Source organism: Schistocerca serialis, chromosome 3 (genome assembly GCF_023864345.2).
Source record: "Schistocerca serialis cubense isolate TAMUIC-IGC-003099 chromosome 3, iqSchSeri2.2, whole genome shotgun sequence".
NCBI classification, from domain to species: Eukaryota; Metazoa; Arthropoda; class Insecta; order Orthoptera; family Acrididae; genus Schistocerca; species Schistocerca serialis.
Genome location: NC_064640.1, coordinates 976,136,818 through 976,163,614, shown reverse-complemented (window position 1 = coordinate 976,163,614; position 26,797 = coordinate 976,136,818). Strand labels below are relative to the sequence as shown.

At 44.0% G+C, this 26,797-nt stretch overlaps 1 protein-coding gene across 3 annotated transcripts in view; it reads right to left on the bottom strand.

Annotated features, from left to right (window-relative positions):
• The window catches only part of LOC126471413 (succinate-semialdehyde dehydrogenase, mitochondrial), a 227,289-nt gene that overhangs the window by 142,261 nt on the left and 58,231 nt on the right, over positions 1-26,797 (bottom strand). For all 3 annotated transcript variants that reach the window (XM_050099545.1, XM_050099547.1, XM_050099546.1), the window contains exon 2: positions 13,216-13,446. In XM_050099545.1, the coding sequence (XP_049955502.1) occupies positions 13,216-13,446 (231 nt within the window). The remainder of the gene's footprint in view (positions 1-13,215; positions 13,447-26,797) is intronic.

Genomic DNA, 26,797 nt, shown 5'->3' with positions numbered 1-26,797 from the left:
ATCATGTCAGCCCGACTAACAGCAGATGACGGTGGAGTGTAGATGGTACAAACTGAAAAAGTAAAAGCAGAAAGAGTAATGCGGATAGCTATTGCTTGGAGTGGGGTGGTCAATGGGATGGGATGGTAATAGACATCGTCCCGAACGAGCAACATGACCCCACCATGAGCTGGGATACCGTCCACAGGGGTGAGGTCATACCGCTCCGAGGTATAGTGGGTAAAGGCAATACGGTCAGTCGGGCGCAACTTGGTTTCCTGGAGACCAAGGACGAGCGGACAGTGCAGGCAGAGGAGCAGTTGTAATTCCTCCCGATTAGATCGAATACCTCTTATGTTCCAATGAAACAACGCCATTGCCAGTCAAAAAGTTGGGGGAACGAGACGGGGGAAGAGCTGGTCACCGCGATGGCCGCGGAGGGCCAGTTTGTGAGGGAACAACGCTACAACCGACAGGAGGCGGATCCGGTTCCATCGACTCGTCGCCAGCTGCGGCCGCTGTCCCTGATTGTGTAGGAGGGACCGCATCATTTGCCGACGAAAGGCCGGCGGAGCGCCTGGCAGCAGAGCGTCCCGGCGAAACTGAGGACGGCCGGGAGCAGCGACTCACGGATGAAGCGTCAGACAAAACGCGCCGGGGTGGAGAGGGGGATAGAGACTTCTTCTTGGAGGCCTTCTTGGAAGGCCGAGGAGGCACAGGGATGGTGGGCTGGACACGAAGAAGGTCCTCACGCGCGGGGTCCGTTTTGGAACGCCGGACCTCGGAAGCTGGGGTCCGGAACGTTTCCCCGATGGACGCCTGAGAAGAGGATCGCTTCTCAGGTGGCGTGGGGGGGGGGGGGGGGGGAGGAGGAGGAGGAAGGGTGGCCCCTGGGGCAGAGGGGGTGGGGGCCACAGGGGAGGAGGATTTGGAAGGGAGGGATTTGGGAGGAGGAGGCAGAGCCCCCTGATGGGCGGAGGAGGCGGGGGGGGGGGGGGGGGGGGAGACAGGATAGGGGTGAGGATACCGCGGAAGGAGTGGACACAACTGAGGCAAACGAAGTGGTCAGTGACACGGGATGAAGGCGGTCATACTTCTTCCTGGCCTCAGAATAGGAGAGCCGATCCAAAGTTTTGATTTCTTGTATCTTCTTCTCCTTTTGATAGGCGGGGCAGTCTGAGGATCTAGGCGAGTGGACGCCAGGACAATTAATGCACCGAGGTGGTGGGGTGCATGTATGTTCCTCACGAAGAGGACGTCCACAATCGCCACAAAGGGGCTCAGCCTCACACCGGGACGACATGTGCCCAAAGCGCAAACACCTAAAACAGCACATAGGAGGCGGGACGTAAGGTCGCACGTCACACCAGTAGCACATCACCTTTACCTTCTCTGGGAGAACGTCCCCCTCGAAGGCGAGGATAAAGGCCCCGGTGTCGATGCGTCAGTCTTTGGGGCCGCGCTGGACTCGCCGGACGAAATGCACGCCGCGGCGCTCCAGGTTGGCCCTGAGCTCCTCATCAGATTGTAGCAGGAGGTCACGATGAAAGATAACCCCCTGCGTCCTATTTAGTGCCAGATGTGGGACAATGGATACTGGGATGTCCCCTAGGCGGTCGCACGCCTGGAGTGCCGCCGACTGTGTGGCAGAGGTGGTCTTGATAAGAACGGACCCTGATCGCATCTTGCTGAGAGCCTCGGTTTCCCCAAAGACGTCCTCAATGTGCTGAACAAAGAACATGGGCTTGGAGGTGGCGAACGTCCCCCCATCGGTTCGAGAACAGACCAAATAGCGGGGGAAGTACTTCGCCCCAAGCCGGCGGGCCTGTCCCTCCTCCCATGGAGTGGCCAAGGGGGAAAGGGCAGGAGAACCAGAACTAGAAACGGTACCTTTTCTTTTGAAAGACTCGGTCGCAGAGCGACCTGAGACGTGTTGACGTTTCATCTGCGAAACGTCCGCCCCGATACCACCCACTCCGACCAGGGGCTCTCCCCACGGGCGCCACCCAGCCGCAGCAAGGGCCACCTGGCAGGATGACCGTTGCCGGGAGTCCTGATGCCCCAAGGAGACGGGCATCTACTCCTTGGCCAACGTGGGGAGGGTGCAGCTCAGGTATCGGCAGTACGATCCCTGTGTTGTCAGGGGGCTACAACCTAGAGGGTACATGACGACCCCACCACAACGGGCTGGCTACCGTGCTGGATTTCTGGTGCCATGGAAAGTCCATCATGATCGCTGGTGCAGATGGAGATGCACTATGGGCGTAACTTGGACAACCCATCAGGCGTTTAGGCCCAATTTGAGGAATAGTGGGTACGGTTACAACGCCGGTGCAATGCTGAGTGCCAAGGTCTTAGTGCACTTAGGACCAGTGGTACACCATGTAAGGTGTCCTTCCCCAAAAGGCTCGTACTTCTGTAGAATTTTGATAAATGTAGGTCAAACCGCAAGGGGGACCATCACATAGAAGGCCGAAACGGTTGAAACTCCTTTTAGTCGCCTCTTACGACAGGCAGGAATACCTCGGGCCTATTCTTACCCCGGACCCGCAGGGGGGCGCTTGTGATGTGATCTACTGTTTCTATTTGTTGTTTACAAAGTCTGCATTTATCCGTTGTGGTATTGGGATCTTTAATAATATGCTTGCTGTAATACCTGGTGTTTATTGTTTGATCCTGTATTGCAATCATGAATCCTTCTGTCTCACTGTATATATTGCCTTTTCTTAGCCATGTGTTGGATGCGTCTTGATCGATGTGTGGCTGTGTTAGATGATACGGGTGCTTGCCATGAAGTGTTTTCTTTTTCCAATTTACTTTCTTCGTATCTGTTGATGTTATGTGATCTAAAGGGTTGTAGAAGTGGTTATGAAATTGCAGTGGTGTAGCCGATGTATTTATATGAGTGATTGCCTTGTGTATTTTGCTAGTTTCTGCTCGTTCTAGAAAGAATTTTCTTAAATTGTCTACCTGTCCATAATGTAGGTTTTTTATGTCGATAAATCCCCTTCCTCCTTCCTTTCTGCTTAATGTGAATCTTTCTGTTGCTGAATGTATGTGATGTATTCTATATTTGTGGCATTGTGATCGTGTAAGTGTATTGAGTGCTTCTAGGTCTCTGCTACTCCATTTCACTACTCCAAATGAGTAGGTCAATATTGGTATAGCATAAGTATTTATAGCTTTTGTCTTGTTTTTATTATTATTATTATTATTATTTATTTCTTGTCTCAGACGTTATGTCTGGTTAAAAATGGAAGGTGACGCGGACCTTGATCAAGCGTGACTTCCTTTTAACTGTACCGTATATGTTACATTGCATTTAATATAATATTATTGTTGTTGTGGTCTTCAGTCCTGAGACTGGTTTGATGCAGCTCTCCATGCTACTCTATCCTGTGCAAGCTTTTTCATCTCCCAGTACCTACTGCAACCTACATCCTTCTGAATCTGCTTAGTGTATTCATCTCTTGGACTCCCTCTACGATGTTTACCCTCCACGCTGCCCTCCAATACTAAATTGGTGATCCCTTGATGCCTCAGAACATGTCCTACCAGCCGATCCCTACTTCTGGTCAAGTTGTGCCACAAACTCTTCTCCCCAATCCTATTCAATACTTCCTCATTAGTTATGTGATCTACCAATCTAATCTTCAGCATTCTTCTGTAGCACCACATTTCGAAAGCTTCTATTCCCTTCTTGTCCAAACTATTTATCGTCCATGTTTCACTTCCATACATGGCTACACTCCATACGAATACTATCAGAAATGACTTCCTGACACTTAAATCAATACTGGATGTTAACAAATGTCTCCTATTCAGAAACGCTTTCCTTGCCATTGCCAGCCTACGTTTTATATCCTCTCTACTTTGACCATCATCAGTTATTTTGCTCCCCAAATAGCGAAACTCCTTTACTACTTTAAGTGCCTCACTTCCTAATCTCATTCCCTCAGCATCATCCGACTTAATTAGACTACATTCCATTATCCTTGTTTTGCTTTTCTTGATGTTCATCTCATATCCTCCTTTCAAGACACTGTCCATTCCATTCAACTGCTCTTCCAAGTCCTTTGTTGTCTCTGACAGAATTACAATGTCATCGGCGAACCTCAAAGTTTTTATTTCTTCTCCATGAATTTTAATACCTACTCCGAACTTTTCTTTTGTTTCCTTTACTGCTTGCTCAATATACAGATTGAACAACATCGGGGAGAGGCTACAACCCTGTCTCACTCCCTTCCCAACCACTGCTTCCCTTTCATGTCCCTCGACTCTTTTAACTGCCATCTGGTTTATGTACAAATTGTAAATAGCCTTTCGCTCCCTGTATTTTACCCCTGCCACCTTTAGAACTTGAAAGAGAGTATTCCAGTCAACATTGTCAAAAGCTTTCTCTAAGTCTACAAATGCTAGAAACGTAGGTTTGCCTTTCCTTAATCTTTCTTCTAAGGTAAGTCGTAAGGTCAGTATTGCCTCACGTGTTCCAGTGTTTCTACGGAATCCAAACTGATCTTCCCCGAGGTTGGCTTCTACTAGTTTCTCCATTCGTCTGTAAAGAATTCGTGTTAGTATTTTGCAGCTGTGACTTATTAAGCTGATAGTTCGGTAATTTTCACATCTGTCAACACCTGCTTTCTTTGGGATTGGAATTATTATATTCTTCTTGAAGTCTGAGGGTATTTCGCCTGTTTCATACATCTTGCTCACCAGATGGTAGAGTTTTGTCAGGACTGGCTCTCCCACGGCCGTCAGTAGTTCCAATGGAATATTGTCTACTCCGGGGGCCTTGTTTCGACTCAGGTCTTTCAGTGCTCTGTCAAACTCTTCACGCAGTATCATATCTCCCATTTCATCTTCATCTACATCCTCTTCCATTTCCATAATATTGCCCTCAAGTACATCGCCCTTGTATAGACCCTCTATATACTCCTTCCACCTTTCTGCTTTCCCTTCTTTGCTTACAACTGGGTTTCCATCTGAGCTCTTGATATTCATACAAGTCGTTCTCTTATCTCCAAAGGTCTCTTTAATTTTCCTATAGGCGGTATCTATCTTACCCCTAGTGAGATAGGCCTCTACATCCTTACATTTGTCCTCTAGCCATCCCTGCTTACCCATTTTGCACTTCCTGTCGATCTCATTTTTGAGACGTTTGTATTCCTTTTTGCCTGTTTCACTTACTGCATTTTTATATTTTCTCCTTTCATCGAGTAAATTCAATATTTCTTCTGTTACCCAAGGATTTCTACTAGCCCTCGTCTTTTTACCTACTTGATCCTCTGCTGCCTTCGCTACTTCATCCCTCAAAGCTACCCATTCTTCTTCTACTGTATTTATTTCCCCCATTCCTGTCAATTGCTCCCTTATGCTCTCCCTGAATCTCTGTACAACCTCTGGTTCTTTTAGTTTATCCAGGTCCCATCTCCTTAAATTCCCACCTTTTTGCAGTTTCTTCAGTTTTAATCTACAGGTCATAACCAATAGATTGTGGTCAGAGTCCACATCTGCCCCTGGAAATGTCTTACAATTTAAAACCTGGTTCCTAAATCTCTGTCTTACCATTATATAATCTATCTGATACCTTTTAGTATCTCCAGGGTTCTTCCATGTATACAACCTTCTTTCATGATTCTTAAACCAAGTGTTAGTTATGATTATGTTGTGCTCTGTGCAAAATTCTACCAGGCGGCTTCCTCTTTCATTTCTTAGCCCCAATCCATATTCACCTACTATGTTTCCTTCTCTCCCTTTTCCTACTGACGAATTCCAGTCACCCATGACTATTAAATTTTCATCTCCCTTCACAATCTGAATAATTTCTTTTATTTCATCATAAATTTCTTCAATTTCCTCGTCATCTGCAGAGCTAGTTGGCATATAAACTTGTACTACTGTAGTAGGTGTGGGCTTCGTATCTATCTATAATAATAATATTATCCCCCCCATGAACCATGGACCTTGCCATTGGTGGGGAGACTTGCGTGCCTCAGCGATACAGATAGCCGTACCATCGGTGCAACCACAACGGAGGGGTATCTGTTGAGAGGCCAGACAAACGTGTGGTTCCTGAAGAGGGGCAGCAGCCTTTTCAGTAGTTGCAAGGGCAACAGTCTGGATGATTGACTGATCTGGCCTTGTAACAATAACCAAAACGGCCTTGCTGTGCTGGTACTGCGAACGGCTGAAAGCAAGGGGAAACTACAGCCGTAATTTTTCCCGAGGGCATGCAGCTTTACTGTATGATTACATGATGATGGCGTCCTCTTGGGTAAAATATTCCGGAGGTAAAATAGTCCCCCATTCGGATCTCCGGGCGGGGACTACTCAAGAGGATGTCGTTATCAGGAGAAAGAAAACTGGCGTTCTACGGATTGGAGCATGGAATGTCAGATCCCTTAATCGGGCAGGTAGGTTAGAAAATTTAAAAAGGGAAATGGATAGGTTAAAGTTAGATATAGTGGGAATTGGTGAAGTTCGGTGGCAGGAGAACAAGACTTCTGGTCAGGTGACTACAGGGTTATAAACACAAAATCAAATAGGGGTAATGCAGGAGTAGGTTTAATAATGAATAAAAAAATAGGAGTGCGGGTAAGCTACTACAAACAGCATAGTGAACGCATTATATTATTATTATTATTATTATTATTATTATTATTATTATTATTATTATTATTATTATCTTTCCTTTCTCAGACCTTAGGTCTGGTTCGGAATGAAAGTGACGCGGACCTTGATCAAGCGTCACTTCGTTTTAACTGTACGGTATATGCTACATTGCGTTTAGGAACTTTCGGGTAATTGAACATGTATCAATAATTACGGATTTCTGAAGTTGTATATATATGTTTGGATGTAGCTGTATTGCATTGATGTACTGGTGGATATTGCGTGGTATGACTCCTGTAGTTGAAAGTATAATTGGTATAATGTCAACTTTATCCTGATGCCACATGTCCTTGACTTCCTCAGCCAGTTGGATGTATTTTTCAATTTTTTCTCCTGTTTTCTTCTGTATATTTGCTGTATTGGGTATAGATATTTCGATTAGTTGTGTTAATTTCTTCTTTTTATTGGTGAGTATGATGTCAGGTTTGTTATGTGGCGTTGTTTTATCTGTTATAATGGTTCTGTTCCAGTATAATTTGTATTCATCATTCTCCAGTACATTTTGTTGTGTATACTTGTATGTAGGAACGTGTTGTGTTAAAAGTTTATGTTGTAAGGCAAGCTGTTGATGTACTATTTTTGCGACGTTGTCATGTCTTCTGGGGTATTCTGTATTTGCTAGTATTGTACATCCGCTTGTGATGTGATCTACTGTTTCTATTTGTTGTTTACAAAGTCTGCATTTATCTGTTGTGGTATTGGGATCTTTAATAATATGCTTGCTGTAATATCTGGTGTTTATTGTTTGATCCTGTATTGCAATCATGAATCCTTCTGTCTCACTGTATATATTGCCTCTTTTTAGCCATGTGTTGGATGCGTCTTGATCGATGTGTGGCTGTGTTAGATGATACGGGTGCTTGCCATGTAGTGTTTTCTTTTTCCAATTTACTTTCTTTGTATCTGTTGATTTTATGTGATCTAAAGGGTTGTAGAGGTGGTTATGAAATTGTAGTGGTGTAGCCGATGTATTTATGTGGGTGATTGCTTTGTGTATTTTGCTAGTTTCTGCTCGTTCTAGAAAGAATTTTCTTAAATTGTCTACCTGTCCATAATGTAGGTTCTTTATGTCGATAAATCCCCTTCCTCCTTCCTTTCTGCTTAATGTGAATCTTTCTGTTGCTGAATGTATGTGATGTATTCTATATTTGTGGCATTGTGATCGTGTAAGTGTATTGAGTGCTTCTAGGTCTGTGTTACTCCATTTCACTACTCCAAATGAGTAGGTCAATATTGGTATAGCATAGGTATTTATAGCTTTTGTCTTGTTTCTTGCTGTCAATTCTGTTTTCAGTATTTTTGTTAGTCTTTGTCTATATTTTTCTTTTAGCTCTTCCTTAATATTTCTATCATCTATTCCTATTTTTTGTCTGTATCCTAGATATTTATAGGTATCTGTTTTTTCCATCGCTTCTATGCAGTCGCTGTGGTTATCCAATATGTAATCTTCTTGTTTAGTGTGTTTTCCCTTGACTATGCTATTTTTCTTACATTTGTCTGATCCAAAAGCCATATTTATATCATTGCTAAATACTTCTGTTATCTTTAGTAATTGGTTGAGTTGTTTATTTGTTGCTGCCAGTAGTTTTAGATCATCCATAGCAAATGTGTGATTTTGTGTGGGTATGTTCCAGTAATATTGTAACCATAATTTGTATTATTTAGCATGTTGGATAGTGGGTTCAGAGCAAGGCAGAACCAGAAAGGACTTAATGAATCTCCTTGGTATATTCCACGCTTAATCTGTATTGGCTGTGATGTGATATTATTTGAATTTGTTTGGATATTAAGTGTAGTTTTCCAGTTTTTCATTACTATGTTTAGGAACTGTATCAATTTAGGATCTACTTTATATATTTCCAATATTTGTAGTAACCACGAGTGGGGTACACTATCAAAAGCTTTTTGGTAATCGATGTATGCATAGTGTAGCGACCTTTGTTTAGTTTTAGCTTGATATGTCACCTCTGCATCTATTATCAGTTGCTCTTTACTTCCTCGTGCTCCTTTGCAACAGCCTTTTTGTTCTTCATTTATAATTTTGTTCTGTGTTGTATGTGTCACTAGTTTCTGTTTAATGACTGAAGTTAATATTTTGTATATTGTTGGTAGGCATGTTATGGGGCGATATTTAGCTGGGTTCGCTGTGTCTGCTTGATCTTTAGGTTTCAGATAAGTTATTCCATGTGTAAGTGTATCAGGGAATGTGTATGGGTCTGCAATGTAACTGTTAAATAATTTAGTTAGATGTGAATGTGTTGCGGTGAACTTCTTTAACCAGAAATTTGCTATTTTATCTTTTCCAGGGGCTTTCCAATTGTGAGTAGAATTAATTGCTTGGGTGACTTCATGTTGCAAAATTGTCACTTCAGGCATTTGTGGTATCATCTTGTATGTGTCTGTTTCTGCTTGTATCCACCGTGCATGCCTGTTATGTTGTACCGGGTTTGACCATATGTTGCTCCAGAAGTGTTCCATGTCTGTTATGTTTGGTGGATTGTTTATTTCAATGTGTGTGTTATCTATTGTCTGGTAAAATTTCTTTTGGTTTGTGTTGAATGTTTGGTTTTGTTTCCTTCTATTTTCACTTTTTTTGTACCTTCTGAGTCGTTTGGCGAATGCTTGTAATTTCTGCTTCTTTTCGTCTAATTGCTCTGTCGTTTCTTGTTGTGAGATTTTACCTAACCTTTTTCGTTTTTTTTCCGAGATTTCATTTCTTATAAATTGTGTTAGCTGTCCGATGTCTTTTCTCAGTTTTTCTATTTTGATCTGTAGCCTGTGTTGCCATGCTGGTTTTGTGGGTTTCTTCTGTGTGTTGGTTGGTTCTGATCTCTGCCTAGTGTGTATATTTAGTGTAGTGAGTGCTCCTATATATACCAGTAGTTGTAACTCTTCCATAGTTGTGTTTTCATTTATTTTGTTGTGTATGATTGTGTTGATAGTTTTTATTGTTGTTTCGACTTGTGGGTTATTTGGTGGTCTATGCAAGAATGGTCTAATGTCTGTATTTGTGTCTTTGTATTCTATATATGTTAGCTGAAATTTTTCTTCTATATCTAATATCTGTGTCACTTTGTGTTCTATTTGTGCTTGTTCTGGTGGCTGCCTTAAGATTTCGTTTTCCTCTGATTGTTTAATTGGTGCGTGTTGTTCTTTGTTTGTTTGCTCTGGGATGTTTGAGTCCATTACTGTATTTTCTTCTTCTTCTGATGGCACATTATTTTGTTCCAGTATTTGTTGTACTTGTTGTTTGATGTTATCTAATTCTGACTGGGGTATCCTGTTATTTTTTATTATTACACGGATCTGATCAGCTAGACGTTGTTCTGTTAAAAATTTTAATTCTGGGTATCTGGTAATAAATGTTGTGTATACTTGTGATCTGTATCCAGTTGTGTTGGTTCCTAGGTTTGTTGCTTGGTAATAACAGAACATGAGGTGTCGATTAACTTCATCTGACCATCTCATCCTCTGTCTTTGTTTTCCTTCTAGGGTGGTTGCAGGAAGCATATCCTGCAAAACACCTCTATTTGGATTTAAATCATTTTCCAGTTGGCTAGCAGTGTCGTTACCATTGTGGGCGGGCATAGGGTTCAAGCGTCATCCCCGACCATGACGGCGCTTGTCCGAGGCTTCATTAGTTCTGTCCTGAACCAACTAATCACACTAAAAGGGGGGTTAGCCCTATTAGTGGTTTGTTCTTTTCGTCGCCTTTTACGACTGGCAGAACATACCGGAGGCCTATTCTTTTCCCGGGCCTCCACGGGATTTTTTTTTTTTATTATTATTATTATTATTATTATTATTATTATTTCCTTCACTTTCTCAGACATTAAGTCCGGTTAAAAATGGAGTGACACGGACCTTGATCAAGCGCCACTTCGTTTTAACTGTACGGTATGTGTTATATTGCATTTAGAAACTTTCGGGTAATTGAACATGTATCAATAATTACGGATTTCTGTAGCTGTATATATATGTTTGGATGTAGCTGTATTGCATTGATGTACTGGTGGATATTGTGTTGTATGACTCCTGTAGTTGATAGTATAATTGGTATGATGTCAACTTTATCCTGATGCCACATGTCTTTGACTTCCTCAGCCAGTTGGATGTATTTTTCAATTTTTTCTCCTGTTTTCTTCTGTATATTTGCTGTATTGGGTATAGATATTTCGATTAGTTGTGTTAATTTCTTCTTTTTATTGGTGAGTATGATGTCAGGTTTGTTATGTGGCGTTGTTTTATCTGTTATAATGGTTCTGTTCCAGTATAATTTGTATTCATCATTCTCCAGTACATTTTGTGGTGTATACTTGTATGTAGGAACGTGTTGTTTTAAAAGTTTATGTTGTAAGGCAAGCTGTTGATGTACTATTTTTGCGACGTTGTCATGTCTTCTGGGGTATTCTGTATTTGCTAGTATTGTACATCCGCTTGTGATGTGATCTACTGTTTCTATTTGTTGTTTACAAAGTCTGCATTTATCTGTTGTGGTATTGGGATCTTTAATAATATGCTTGCTGTAATATCTGGTGTTTATTGTTTGATCCTGTATTGCAATCATGAATCCTTCTGTCTCACTGTATATATTGCCTCTTTTTAGCCATGTGTTGGATGCGTCTTGATCGATGTGTGGCTGTGTTAGATGATACGGGTGCTTGCCATGTAGTGTTTTCTTTTTCCAATTTACTTTCTTTGTATCTGTTGATGTTATGTGATCTAAAGGGTTGTAGAGGTGGTTATGAAATTGTAGTGGTGTAGCCGATGTATTTATGTGGGTGATTGCTTTGTGTATTTTGCTAGTTTCTGCTCGTTCTAGAAAGAATTTTCTTAAATTGTCTACCTGTCCATAATGTAGGTTTATTATTATTATTATTATTATTAAACAAAATAAAGAGGGAGGGAAACCATTTTAAACAAAATGACTATTGATGAAAGACTCAGTTTCTCATCCAGGAATCAGGGTTGAAATTCAGTATTATATCCATATTAATTCAGAAATCTGACAGCTTTTCATCAGCAGTATATACCATGGAAGCCTACATTCACAGACACAGACTTAATACTGGCTGGCATGATGACTGATCCTGATTAAAACTATGTTTAAGTAAGCTATAAAGTTTGGAATGCATCTCTCTAAGTAACACAATTTCCTACAAACTAGGATCCAGCTACATATAGTAAGGTACTAGTATCCAATGACAGATTGCGCCACTTACAAATAGTGAAATTTTTTAAGGCAAGTGTAGGTGAAGGGTGGGGGGGCAAAATTTTAATCAAATAGCAGATAGAGATTATATTTTTGAAAGAGCACATGAAAACAGAATCCAGTTCTGTGACCAATTTTTGCTTACTTGTTTAGTTCAGCTACAAAAACCTGAAAGACATCATAAAATAGCTCTTTCTCTCTCATAAAACCGGAGTGAATGTTCTGTGTTCACTTCTTATCAACTAATGCGTTTAAAGAGGTTCAGTGTCCAAAATACTCTTGTTTTTTTATCACTCAGGTGTGGTAAAACAGTTTATTTAACATAATACTCAATCCTTCTTTTGCGTCCTTGGACGTCCCCTTGGGCATTTTCCAGCAGACTGAGAATGGAGGACTCAGTATGGTAAAGAGCCATTAGCTCACAGGATGTGGCCAAACCACTGTAGCCTCTTGTGCACTAATATTTGGCAAATGCATGGTTTTCCAAGCAGCTGCTACAGGTCTTCTTCCTTCATTCCCATTTACCTTTCATTGTACTGTAGACAGGTCCACAGATCTTTTGAAGCACCTTCCTCTCGAAGGCACAGATACTTTCTTCAGTAGTTGCTGATGACACCCAGGTTTCACAACCATATAAAAGTACTGGCCATCCTAGTGTCATGTACAGCTGGATCTCATCCTTGTGGGAGTTCAGCTATGGCACAATTAAATTGCTCAGGCTAAAGAACATGTGATTACCATTTGTTATTTGTTGATGCTCTTCTTTGGTTGCTTCACTTTTCTTAGTCAGTATGGAACTTGAAAATAGATGTTATTTGAGGAATTTCTGAAGACTGAAGCTGTCATCATCTTTAGGTATATTCAATACTCTGTATTCTAACAAGGAAAAATCTAATTATGTACAGTTTACATCATTCCCTTCTCAGCAGTATAGCACTACTTACTGTCATCCAACAACTGGCTATCAGTGTTCCTCAGTTGTAAAGACCTGGAGACTTTCAAAGCAGACCGAAATTATCTGGCAAATAATTCAGCATGAACACATCAAAAACATGTTTGATCCAATGTAACAACATCTGGAAATTTCTACTCACACCTGCTTTACAAAACACTAATTTTGTGGTAGTAATTTGGTTATATCATTCTCGAAATTTAAGCACGAAGTTATCACCATTTCTAACATGTGCCATCATTTTTGTGGTTTCCTAGTTCTTTCTTCACTGTGTTGCATTCTTTAACTTTTACAACATTTTCTAAAATATCCCATACAATTAAATACAATTGTAGAAGCTTTGCCAACAAATTAACATACAAAGGGACACTACCCAACTGAAAAAAAAACTAGTTGTTACCTTTGCTGACACATTCTGCCATGTTCTAAATGCTTCGTAGGCTGAGTTAATTGCTTTTTCTGCATCACCAGTACTCATGTCAGGAACCTTTGCCACAACCGACTGATTGTACGGATTTACTACATCAAATGTAGTTCCAGATTTTGCTTCTGTCCACACGCCATTTACAAAAGCTTTCTCTTGTACTAAAGACAAATATCTGGCTGCCATGAATTGTTTGAAGATAAAAACCTGTAACAATTAAAAATGTATATCAATTTACTTGTATTCATTCCACATTTTACTGTGCTTATGAACACATTTAATATTTTCAGACAGTATCCTCCAGAATTTTTGTACATGCATGGAATCAGAGTTAAGTAACTATTATTAAATTTCTCCGCCATAGCCGGTCCCAAACCCGGTTCAGAAAGGAGGAGGGGTAGGAGTAACACCTAGTTAAAAAAAAGCCTTGGTTCACCTGGCACGGGTGATAGTACCTTGCGAGGGCGACTTGTCAGGGGTACGGTGAAGACCTCAACGGCAGCAAAGGTGGAGAAGATGGACTTCAGTACGGCGGAGCTGGCGGATGAGGCACCTTCTCTCTTTGGGTACAAAAAGAGAGTACAAGTAGCGACTGAACCCCAGAGGGGTGGCTACAGACAGCGTCTGACGTATGGTGAGCAGCTGACTTTAGGCTGGGCATCCGACTGTCTATGTCAAAAGTAACGGGGAACTACCACATTACATTCCCAATCAGTACATGGTATGTCTCTCAATGTGGAAGATTCCAGAGTTAAAACTTCCCCTCATTCGGATCTCCGGGAGGGGAACACATTGAGAGTAGACGCATTTGAAAGGAAGAAAGGGACAGCGAAGGGAGGAAAGATAAGGATTGGAACATGGAATGTGAGGACAATACTGCAAGCAGGAAACCTAGAGAACGCAAAACAGGAGATGAAAAGGAACAGATTAGATGTCCTCGGTTTGTGTGAAATGAGATGGGGAGAGAATGGAGGGATAGAAAGTGGAGATTATAAGCTCTTTTACTCAGGGGAAATCAAGAGTGGTGAAAACGGAGTAGGAATATTGATAGGGCAAAAGTTGAAAAATATAAGATAATGAAGGTACAATATATTGATGGAAGACTGATGATGATACGACTGAAGGGTAGTTCAAAAGATTTGGTATTAATACAGGTATATATGCCAACCAGCCAGCATATAGATGAGGAAGTGGAAGAATATTATGAGAAAATACAAGAACTCATCGAGAAAGAAAATAGCAATGCCTGCATTATCATCATGGGGGACTGGAATGCAGTGGTGGGTGAAGGAAGAGATGAAGATGCAGTAGGAAAATTTGGATCAGGAATAAGAAATGAGAGAGGTGAATGACTAATTAGTTTCTGTAAAGAAAATTCATTAGCAGTGGGTAACACATTATTTGAACACCACAAAAGGAGACGTTACACATGGATATCAAATTTGAATAGGGAAAGATATCAGTTGGACTACATCCTGATACAAAGGAGTTTTAGGAACTGTTAGAAGAATGCTAAAGCTTATCCAGGAGCGGATATAAATTCAGACCACAACCTAGTAATGGGAGAAATACAAGTGAAATTGAAAAAGTCTGGAGAAGCAACGCAAAGGAAAGACTAAACATAGAAAAACTCAAAGGGGGTAGGAAAGGCATCAGATTTGGTGGACAGATTTATGGAAAAATGGCAAATATGTACTGTCGATGAAAGTGTTAATGACAAATGGATAAAAATGAGGGAAGTACTCATGGACTCTGCCAAAGAAGTACTAGGAATTAGAGTATACCAAAGCACCAGGAAAGAATGGATAACAGAAAACATGTTGAAAAAGATGGAAGAGAAGAGAAAGTGGAAAAGTGTAGAAACTGAAGAAGGCAAAAAGAGGTACAGGAAACTGAATAATGAATTAAGAAGAGAAACTGAAGAAGCAAGAGAAAAATGGCTGAAACAGAAATGCGACGAAAGAGATAAAATGGAGAAAGGGGGAAAGTATGAAATGATATATAGACTGGCTAGTGAGATAATTTTTGAATGTAAAAGAAAGAGGAATAACATGGAAATAGAAAGAGCGGATGGTACTCTAGCAGAAAAACCACAAGAGGTTTTGAACAGACGGCAAGAATATAATGAATGTCTGTATAAGTGGGACAAATGCAAAGCGAAATTAAGGTTGAAGAGGAGAAATATGCGCCAGAAGATGGCAAGGTATTTACCATCTTGGAAGCAGAAGTAGAAGAGGCACTGAAGGAGATGAAGAATAAGAAGACATGTGGAATTGATGATTTGCCAGCAGAACTGTTGAAGAGTCTGAGAAACAAAGCAAGAAAAGAAATAGTCGACCTCTGTAACGAGATATATGACAAAGGGGAATGGCCTGAGGGCTTCCTTGCAACAGTTATGATAACAATAGACAAAAAGAGAAACACTAAAAAATGTGAAGAGCACTGGACCATCAGTCTAATTTCTCATGCAGCTGAAGTCCTGCAGAATGTGTTGAATAGAAGGTTATATGGCAAGCTGGACAGAGGGATTGCAGAGGAGCAGTTCAGATTTAGAAGAGGAAAAGGAACAAGAGATGCTATTGGCCTGTTAAGAACTATAGGGGGAAAATATATGGAAAAGGGTAGAGAAATCTTTGCTGTTTTTACAGATTTAGAAAAGGCTTTTGACAGAGTTCAGCTGAACAAGCTGATGGATATTTTGAATAGGAAAGGAGTAGATTGAACAGAGAGACAACTGATACAGAATCTATATTTACATCAGAAAGTAAGGATAAGGACTGGCAATGAAATGTCAGAAGGAAGCAGCATTGGACGAGGTGTTAGACAAAGTTGTTTAACATTGTTTAACGTATACCTTAAAGAGATTATTGCGAAAAGCTTAGTATAAGATTTGTTGACGACATGGTATAAGTGGCAGAAAGTGAGCGGACAGTGAATAGCATGCTGAAAGATCTAAATGAAGCTTGTGAGGAATATGGAATGCACATAAACACAGCAAAAACAAAGAGTATGGTCATCAGTACAAGATGCAGACTGTCCAATATTAAAATAGGACAATCTACCATTAGATAAGTAAGTGAATTTAAATATCTTGGAAGCACAATAACCGAAGACTTGAGATGTCACCAGGAGGTGAAAACTCTAATTGCCATAGTGACGGAGACTCTTATGTGGCAAATTAGATAAAGGACTAAGGAAATGGCTTCGCAAATGTTTTGTCTGGAGTGTGGCACTATATGGGGCAGGAACATGGACGCTCAGATGACATGATGAAAAAAGGTTAGAAGCATTTGAAATGTGGATGTGGAGGAGAAGGAGAGAATAAGCTGGCTCGAAAGAGTGAGTAATGAAAGAGTATTGGAAAGGGTTGGTGAGAGAAGACATCTCCTGAAGGTTGTAAGAGAAAGGAAAAAGAACTGTTTGGGACATTCATTGAGAAGGGAGTGCTTGCTAGCAGATGCTCTGGAAGGCTTGGTTTGTGGGAGAAGACAGAGGAAGAAGAAGATACAAGATGACAGACGACATAAAGGGAAGAGGAAATTATGCAGACCTCAAGTGGATGGCAGAAGACCGGACAGCCTGGAGAACTACCATGTGAAAACCTGCCTTTTGGCAGAACACTGATGATGATAAATTTCAAAAGCAATCAAGCAAATATTCACAGACAAAGCAAAAACAAAGGAAAAAATAATATATGGCTCTAGAGAGAGACTAGGTCATTCCAGCAATAAGAGCATTTACACACTCAGTCAAACTTACTGAATCTGGCCAGATATAAAATATAACAATCAGATGATACACCATCTGGACCCACACATTTGAATGGGAACAAAAATTTCACAGCAGTCATGATACGGTCTAAAATGAACCTCACAAACATTATGTACAGCTGAGGATAACAAATGATAATTTTTACACATCAGGAGCTGAAATCAATGTTCTTGTGTTCTCACTACTGGCAGGTGTAAGTGTTTGGAGTGCTTACACTAGTCTCAGAGAACACATTCGCTACAGCAAGGGGTCAGCCAGGTTGGTTTACACCTCATCAATGAGCCAGAGAGTGATACCTGGAAAGACATGGGTTTGCAGCTCTTGACTTGTTTTCAGAAAGGAGAGGAGTTTTTATGATTAAATTTTTTTTTGAGATGATATTGGGATCCATAACTATATACCCGAGAACAATATGATTGGTTGGTTGGTTTAAAAGAGAGAGGAAGGGACCAAACTACGAGGTCATTGGTCCCTTGTTCCTGATAAAATAATGCCACAAGTGTGAGAATAAAACGGACGAGACGTATAACACAAAACGGAAAGAAAGGAAAAGCCACAAGAACGTAGGGAAGGCAACAAACACTAAAAGGAACAAAAGAGGACAAGAAAACAAAAGAGAGACGCTAGAAACAGAAGAGAGTAAAACAAGAAAGCAAATTACAGCGGCTGGCCGACCACAAGAATAAAAAGGAGAAGCCAGCCACTCTGCAACACATTAAAACTTCCACCCTAAAAGCACTACAGTGGAGGACACAGAGGGACAAAGGATATGCACTAAAACCTACACAGAAGTGGAAAACAAATTCTCACGGATAAAACTTAAAATTAAAGCTGCTGCTGAGCCATTGTCGCCCAACACCAAAGGTATGGAGCTAGGAAAGTTAAAAGTCCACTGAAGAGCAGCTAAAAGTGGGCAGTCCAGCAAGAGGTGGACGACTGTCATTTGGGAGCCACAGCGACAAAGTGAGTCCTCGCGACAGAGTAGGTAACCATGCCTGAGCCACGTATGGCCAATGCGGAGCTGGCAGAGGACATCTGATTCCATGCGAAAGGACCGCATGGAAACCTTCCACACATTCGACATCTCCTTAATAACATGCAGCTTGTTGTGTGTACTGTCATGCCATTCCGTCTCCCAAAGCCTGAAAACCCTGCGGTGTAAGACAGAATGCAGGTCAGCTTTGGAGATGCCCAGAAGCAGGTTCTGTGTTGCCTGTTTGGCCAGCCTGTCGGCAAGTTCATTGCCTGGGATTCCGATGTGTCCCGAGGTCCACACACACCACTGAACAGATGGACCATCCCACAGCATAGATGGACTACCAGAGGATGGCGGGGGTGGCACTGGTCAATAACTTGTAGGCTGTTCAGGGAGTCAGTACACAGGAGAAATGACGTGCCAGGGCATGAGCGGATGTGATCAAGAGCACGAGATATGGCCGCCAGCTCTACAGTGAAAACACTGCAGCCATCTGGCAAGGAGTGCTGTTCAATATGTCCTCCATGAACACATGCAAAGCCTATGTGACCATCAGCCACCGAGCCATCGGTGTCATCCACGTCAGAAACCCGGAACATGCCAAGAATCAAGAGGAAGTGACAGCGGTGGGGTTAACGGAGTCCTTAGGGCCATGCAAAAGGACCAGACAAAGCTACAGCCGAAGTGTACACCACGGAGGCATATGTGAAGGGACCGCAGGTAGAGGTGGTAAAGGGAAGCACTCCAGTTAGGAAAGAAGGGATTGCACGCAAACCGCAATCGTTAGCCCTGATCTGGGCCGCCGATGCAGGAGATGGACCGCAGCAGGTGGGAAAAGGAGATGGTAATTCGGATGCTCAGGAGGACTATGGATGTGTGCAGTGTAACCGGCAAGCAGTTGTGCATGTCTGATCTGCAATGGAGGGACCCCAGCCTCCACCAGTACACTGGTTTCCTCACACATCCTAAAAGTTCCTGTCGCTAGTCAAACCTCGACCTCAGGGTCGAGTAAATGCAATGCTGAAGGCACTGCTGAACCATAAACCACACTTCCACTTAAGCTGACTAAGATGACGAAGCCACGTGAATCGAGCATCAATAACCAGTCCTAACAATCGATATGTCTCCACTACAGTGAATGGATCGTCATGAAGGTAAAGTTCTGGTTCCGGACGAATGGTACAACACGGACAGAAGTGCACGACACGTAACTTTGAGGCTGAAAACTGGAAGCCATGGGCTAGAGCCCTAGACTGCACCTTGAGGATGGCTCCCTGTATGCGCCGCTCAGCAACACCAGTACTAGAACAGCAGTATGAAATGCAGAAGTCGTCTGAATACAGGGGAGGTGAGACAAAGGGCCCGACAGCTGCTGCCAGACTGTTAATGGCCACTAAAAATAGAGGGACACTCAATACAGAGCACTGCGGGACTCCATTATCCTGGATATGGGTGGAACTATGGGAGACACCAACTTGGACACGGAAAGTACAGAGCGACAGGAAGTTTTGGATAAAATTCGGGAGCAGGCCCCGGAGCTCCCACTCATAGAATGTGGCAAAGTTATGATGTTGCCAGGTCGAGTCGTATACTTTACAGAAGTCAAAAAAGACAGCAACCAGGTGTTGGCATCTGGAAAAGGCTGTTCATATGGCAGACTCGAGGGACACAGGATTATTAGTGGTAGAGCGACACTGGCGGAAGCTGCCCAGAGTTGGAGCCAGTAGGCCACGTGGCTCCAGGACCCAATCCAACCACCGACACACCATACATTCCAGCAGCTTACAAAGAACGTTAGTGAGTCTGATAGCTATCCACATGAAGTGGGTTTTTACTGGATTCGGGCACTGGAATGGTGGTGCTCTCCTGCCGTTGCGATTGAAAGATTTCCTCGCACCACATCCGGTTGAAGATGACAAGGATATGTCGCTTGTAGTCAGATGAGAGATGTTTAATCATCTGCCTGTGGATCCGATCAGGCCCAGGAGCTGTGTCGGGGGCAATGTGCAAGGGCACTGAGGAGCTCCCACTCTGTAACTGAAGTGTTATAGGATTCACTATGGCATTTAGTGAATGACAGAACTTTCCCTTCCAGGTGCCATTTCAGAGTAGGAAAGGCTGGGGGTAATTCTCCGATGCAGAGTCTCGGTCAAAGTGCTCGGCAATAGCGTTTGCATCGGTAGATAACACACTATTTATGTTAACACCAGGAAAAACTGCTGGGGTCTGGTACCTGAAAAGACGTTTGATCTTTGCCCAGACTTGGGAAGGCCACATATGGCACCCAATGGTCAAGATGTATCTCTCCCAACACTCCTGCTTCCATCGTTTGATAAGTTGGCGAACGCGATCATGGAGCCACTTAAAGGTTACGAGGTGCTCCAGGGAAGGGTGTCGCTTATGCTGCTGTAGAGCTCACCGAAGCTCCTTAATTTCTTCAGTGACTTCCGGTTACCACCAAGGGACTGCCTTACACGGGGGAGGGGGGGGGGGGGCACCCTAAAGAGCGAGGGATCGTGTTTTCTGCCGCAGAAACAATTGTTGTTGCCACCTGCTCAACCATCACATCGATGTTACCATGAGGGGCAGATCAACGGTGAAAGCAGAGGTGGAAGTTTCCCAGTCCACCTTGTTTAAAACCCATATGGGTGGGCGTCCGTGGGCCTGATGCGAGGGCAGTGACAGGAAGATGGGGAAGTGGTCAGTACCACACACGTCATCATGTGCTCTCCAGTGGATAGATGGGAGAAGTCCTGGGCTGCAAATTGATAAATCAATGGCCGAGTAACTACCACGAGTCACACTGAAATGTGTGGCGTCCCCAGTATTTAAGAGACAGAGGTTGAATTGCGTCAGTAAAGTTTCGACTTCTCTGCCTCAGCCAGTAAGAACTGTGCCACCCCACAAGGGGTTATGGGCATTAAAGTCTCCCAGAAGTGGGAAGGGTTTAGGGAGTTGATCAATCAGTGCAGCCAATACATTCAGGGATACTGCACCAACTGGAAGAAGATATACATTGCTGACAGTTATTTCCTGCGTCATCCTTATTCTGACAGCCACAGCTTCAAGAGAGGTTTGAGGGGGCACAGGTTCACTATATACTGAATTCAGGACATAGACGCAAACTCCACCTTACACTCTATTATAGTTGCTATGGTTCTTGTATTATCCCTTATAGCTGAGGAGGGCACGGGTCCGCATTGCCGGGAACCAGGTTTCCTGGAGGGCAATGCAGATAGCGGGTGTAAAGCTTAACAGCTGCCGTAGCTCAGCCAAGCAGTGGAAAAAACCGCCGCAATTACACTGCAGGATGACATCATCGTGAGACTGGGAAGGCATGGAACATTCAATGAGGGAGTTAACGCCTCAGCGTCACCTGCTGCAACCAACTTATTGCCTCCGCAGTCTATATCCATTGTGTCTGAGGGTATGGTGAGCTCTAGGTCCTCAGCACATGCCAGAACCTCCACCCCATCCTCAGACGCAGAGCTTGTAGATAGCAGTTGTGTGGGTGCCATCGCAATTTCCTTGGTCTTAGGGGTCTTCTTTTTGGATTTCTCCCGCTGCTCCTTGGGTTTCCCTGCCTGGGAGGACTTCACTGGCTCAGTCTCCACGACTGAGGATGAGTTTGAAGCCCTACAGCCAGGTGCTTTTGATCTCTTCAGCCACTGGTGGGTGTATCTCTCCCACTAGCAGAAACCTGGGAAGGGAGTTACCCAAGGGACCCCTTCCTAGCGAGAGAAGCCGAATAAGACTTGTACTTCTCCGGCTTAGAAGTGGGGACAGATGTCCCCGACACCACCACCACCACCACCACCACCACCACCACCACCACCACCACCAAGGGGGCAGGTGTAGCCTTCTGGCTCTGGCGGAGGGGGGGGGGGGGGGGGGGAGGGGGGTGACTGGGGTTAGCGGAGCTGATGATGCCAGAACTGTTGTAGCTGTGGTTAAGACAATGTCATATGTACAGGATGCAGGCATTCAAATTTCCTCTTAGCCTCAGTGTAGGTCAGTCAGTCCAGGGTCTTGTACTCCACGATTTTCCTTTCTTTCTGGAGAATCCTGCAGTCTGGTGAGCAAGGAGAATGGTGCTCCCCCAGTTGACACAGATGGGTGGCAGGGCACATGGAGTATTGGGATGTGATGGGCATCCGCAATATTGACATGTGTCGGTCAAAGTACAGTGGGAAGACATATGGCCGAACTTCCAGCACTTAAAGCACCGCATCAGGGGAGGAATACAGGGCTTTACATCACACCAGTAGACCATCACCTTGACCTTGACCTTCTCGGGCAATGTATAACCCTCGAAGGCGAAGATGAAGGCACCGGTGGCAACCTGATTATCCCTTGGACCCCAATGGACACACTGGATGAAATGTACACCACGCCATTCTAAATTGGCGCGCAGCTAATTGTCAGACTGCAAAAGAAGGTTCCTATGAAATATGATACCCTGGACCATATTTAAGCTCTTATGGGGTGTGATGGTTACAGAAACCTCCCCCAGCTTGTCACAAGCGAGTAACATCCGTGACTGAGCAGAGGATGCTGTCTTGATCAAGAGTGACGCAGATCTCATTTTGGACAGTCCGTCCACCTCCCCAAACTTGTCCTCTAAATGCTCAACAAAACACTGAGGCTTCATTATCATGAAAAATTCCCCATCAGCTCTCTAACATACAAGGTATTGGGGAGAATAAGATCCGCTGCCATCCTTAGCCTGACGTTCCTCCCATGGTGTGGCCAGAGAGGGGAACGATTTGGGGTTGTACTCAATTGAGCTCGTGAACACTTAAAGACTGCTGGTGTGTCACCACCAGCAAGAGATGATCGACTACGCTTCATCGCGTGTCTCCGCCCTGATGCCACCCACTTCGACCAGGGGCCCTCCCTACGGGTGCCACCCAGCCCCAGCAAAGGCCACCTGGCAGGATGCCCATTGTCCTGAGTCCCGATGCCCCAGGGGGATGGGCACCTGCCCCTCCGTATACGTGGGGAGTTAATGGTGCAGGCATCAGCAGAGCGATCCCTGTGTTCTCAGAGGGCTACAACCAACAGGGTACCTGGCGGCCCCACCACAACGGACTAGCTACCAGGTTTTGTATCAGCTGCAAACTAGTCCATGGTTATTGTCAGCGCAGAAAGCGACACTGCGTAGTCCGTGTTGGAAAACGCAACCAGGAAGGTGTCCTCACCCAAAAGATGGAGAATGGGCGGGACTGCAATGCGACGACAAGAAAGTGGGCTAAAGCTCTCAATGCACGATGCACCACGTAACGCGATGTTCCCCATTGGCTCGCTCTTCGGGAAAATTTTGAAGAATGGAGGTCAAACCCTACATGGGACCATGAAAGGCTGAAACGTGTGGAACTCCTTTTAGTTGCCTCTTATGACAGGCAGGAATACCTCAGGACTATTCTAACCCCCGGACCCACAGGGGGAGGACAGCAGAGGTTCTGCAGTCTCAGCGTAAAGGCTCTCCACAGGGCTGGTGTAAAAAGCTCCAGACACTAAAGACAAACCATTGTGGTGGACAGAGCCAAGATGCCGAAGAATAGACGGCTGTGCAGAGGAGTAAACTATGCTTCCGTAGTCCAATTTCAGGTGCACTAAGGCACGATATAGGCGGAGGATGACCACTCTGTCCGCTCCCCAGGAGGTACCACTCGGAACACGGAGGGTGTCGAGTGATCGCAGACAGCATGCTGAAAGATATGAAATGTGGGAAGACCAGCAGAGTTTTCTATGTAGGGAAGGCAGATAAAACTCCCTACAACACCAAATATTTACACATTCAGTCGCACTGGGAGAAAATCGGAAGCCGGTTTCAATTCTCCATGGAGACATCCTTGAAGACATTGTTCAAGAATGCTGGTCCATTGAGAGCTGTAGTAGATTGTAAAATCGTTGACAAAGAAGGAGCGCAAGACATCGGGAAGGAGACAATCCATAATTGGATTTATGCGATGACAAACAGTACAACACTTAGCATGGAGCCCTGAGGCACATCGTTTCCTTGGAAGAAAGTAAATGAGAGAGTAGTGTTCACCCACACCTGCCATAATTTCACAAATGCAAAGGGGTAGCCGGCCTTGAAAGCCCCAAGAGAACAGTGTGTGGAGGATGCCTGTCCTCCAACAGGTACTGTATGCCCTCTCCAGATCGAAAAATATAGCTACCGTTCGGCATTTCAGGAAGAAATTTTTCACAATATAAGCGGAGAGAGCAACAAGATGGTCAACTGCAGAACGATGCTTTCGGAAACCACATTGGGCAGGTGTTAACAGGTTTCAGGACTCTAACCACCAGCCTAAACATCAATTTATCATATGCACCAAAATCTTACAGACACTACTTGTGAGATAGATTGAGCGATAGCTAGAGGGGAGATGTTTGTCCTTTCCAGGTTTTGGAACAGGAATGACGGTAGCTTCCTGCCATCTTCTGGGAAAGGTACTGTCAGTATAAATTTGATTATGAAGGCAAAGGAGGTAACGCAGACTACGGTATGATAAATGCAGCAACATTTGGACAATGATGCCATCTGGTCCTGGGGCGGAAGAGCGAGAGAAAAAGAGTGCATGTTGGAGTTCCCACATAGAAAAAACGCTATTATAGCTTTCGCGATTTTGAGGGGAGAAAGCAAGAAGTCATACTTCCGCTGTTCGTTTCTTTGGGAGAAAGGCTGGTGGATAGTTTGAAGAGCTCAAAATCTCAGCAAAGTGTTTCCCCAAAGAGTTAGAAATTGCAACTGGGTCCACTAACATATCTTGTGCGACAGTTAGCCCAGAGATCAGGGAGGAACTAGACGTGACAGATAACTGTCGAATTCGATTCCAAACTACAGATGAGGGAGTGAAAATGTTAAAGAAGCTGGTAAAGAAGTCCTAACTTGCCTTCTTGCTATGGTGGATGATGCAACGGCATCGCGTTTATAGCGGATACAGTTGGCCAACGTAGGATGGTGGTGGAAAACGCAAAGAGCACATCTCGTTCCACAAAGGAACTGGGGGGGGCACTGGGACAAAAGGGAGGTATGAGGTATTGAACGTTCTGCAGCTGTAAGAATAACTTTTGTAACATGAGTGGCCTGATTGTCGATGCTAGGAAATGGATGGTCATCAAATGTTGCTAGAGATGAGGAAAGTGTCTGATTGGCTTGGGAAAACTTCCAGTGGCTTGGGTGCATAGATGGCAGTTGTGGTTGTAATCGAAGGATACATGGAAAATGGTCACTCGAGTGTGTATCAGCAAGAGTGAGCCATTCAAAGTGCCGAGCTAGCTGAACAGTACCAACCAAAAGGTCCAAATAAGAGAAGGTTGACGTGGAGGCAGACAAAAATGTAGTTTGCCCAGTGTTGTGGCAAACACTTGGTGGAAGAGGTCAATCAATAGGGAGCCTCTTTGACAAGGACACGGAGATCCCCAAAGCAGGTGGTGGGCATTGTAGTCCCCAACCAGCAAATAGGAGGGTGGGACCTGTCCAAGGAGATGAAGGAAATCGGCTCTTGTCTTTGGTGTGGACGATGTAATGTATATAGTACAAAGATAGACGGTGTATCCAGAAAGGGAAAGACTTACAGCGACAGCTTGGAAGGAACTGTTTAAGGGGATTGGGTGATAATGGATAGTATCACGGAAAAGAAACACAATTCCCCTCTGTGCCAGAGTACCATCAACATAGGGGAGATCAAACCAGAGTGACTGGAAATGAGGGAAGACAAAGAGACCATGGGGGGACAGCTTTGTCTCCTGAAGACGATGAAGGAGTGAATTCCGCACATATATCAATGGATAATTGACATAGGGTGGACAGAAAAGGAAAAAAATCTCACCACAGTTGCCCTCAACTCAAGCCGGCGGCCAATGGCGTGAAATGGCATTCAACCAAAGGCAGAAGATCCTGATTCATAGGTTGTTCGGGGGGGGGGGGGGGGGGCAGCTCCTGCCGCCAGTGATTGGCTGGTTGATCGGCCGCCAGTGGTGCGTCTCGACAACACAGAAGACGCTGGGTGGCACTGTAGAAGACACACGCCCTGGCGGAGAAGGAGAGGAACTTTGTTTCTTATGAGCCTTCTTGGAAGCAGGACATTTAGATGAGGGAGGAGTCATTGGTTGTGAGGTCTAGGTACGTAAAAAATCTTCGCGAGACGGCTCTTTTTTGGAAGTCTGGGTGTCTGATTTTGGGGCCCTTGATTTAGCAAGAGCCAATGAAGGTTGAGCCTTAGAGTGAGCGGGTGACAGTGGGGATGTTGAACTGGCAATCTTTGGGCTGGCTGATCTGACGACTATAGTGTTGAAGGTGAGATCACACGTCTGTGTGGCTACCTCCTTAGTAGGTCGAGGAGAGGCAACGACAGTGCTATATTTACCCGCTGGGAGCACAGTGGGCTTTTTACTTGCAAATAACTTGTGAGCAGCAAAGGTAGACACCTTTTCCTTCACTCGGATTTCCTGTATAATTTGTTTCTCTTTAAAAGTAGGGCAATCTCTAGAGGAAGCAGTATGGTCACCCACGTAGTTGATGCAACGAGGGGATAGAGGTGGACAATCACCTTCATGGACATCCCTGCCACATGTAGTGCATTTGGCCATATTGGAACATGACTGGCTGGTGTGATTGAACTGCTGACACCAATAGCAACACGTGGGGTTGGGGACGTAAGGGCAAACTAAAATGATCTCATATCCCGTTTTAATGTTTGACAGAAGTTGAACCCTGTCAAACATCAAGAAGAGAGTGCAGGTTGGCACCAATTCCTTGTCAACATTTTTCATGACTATGTATGGCCATTATGCCCTGTT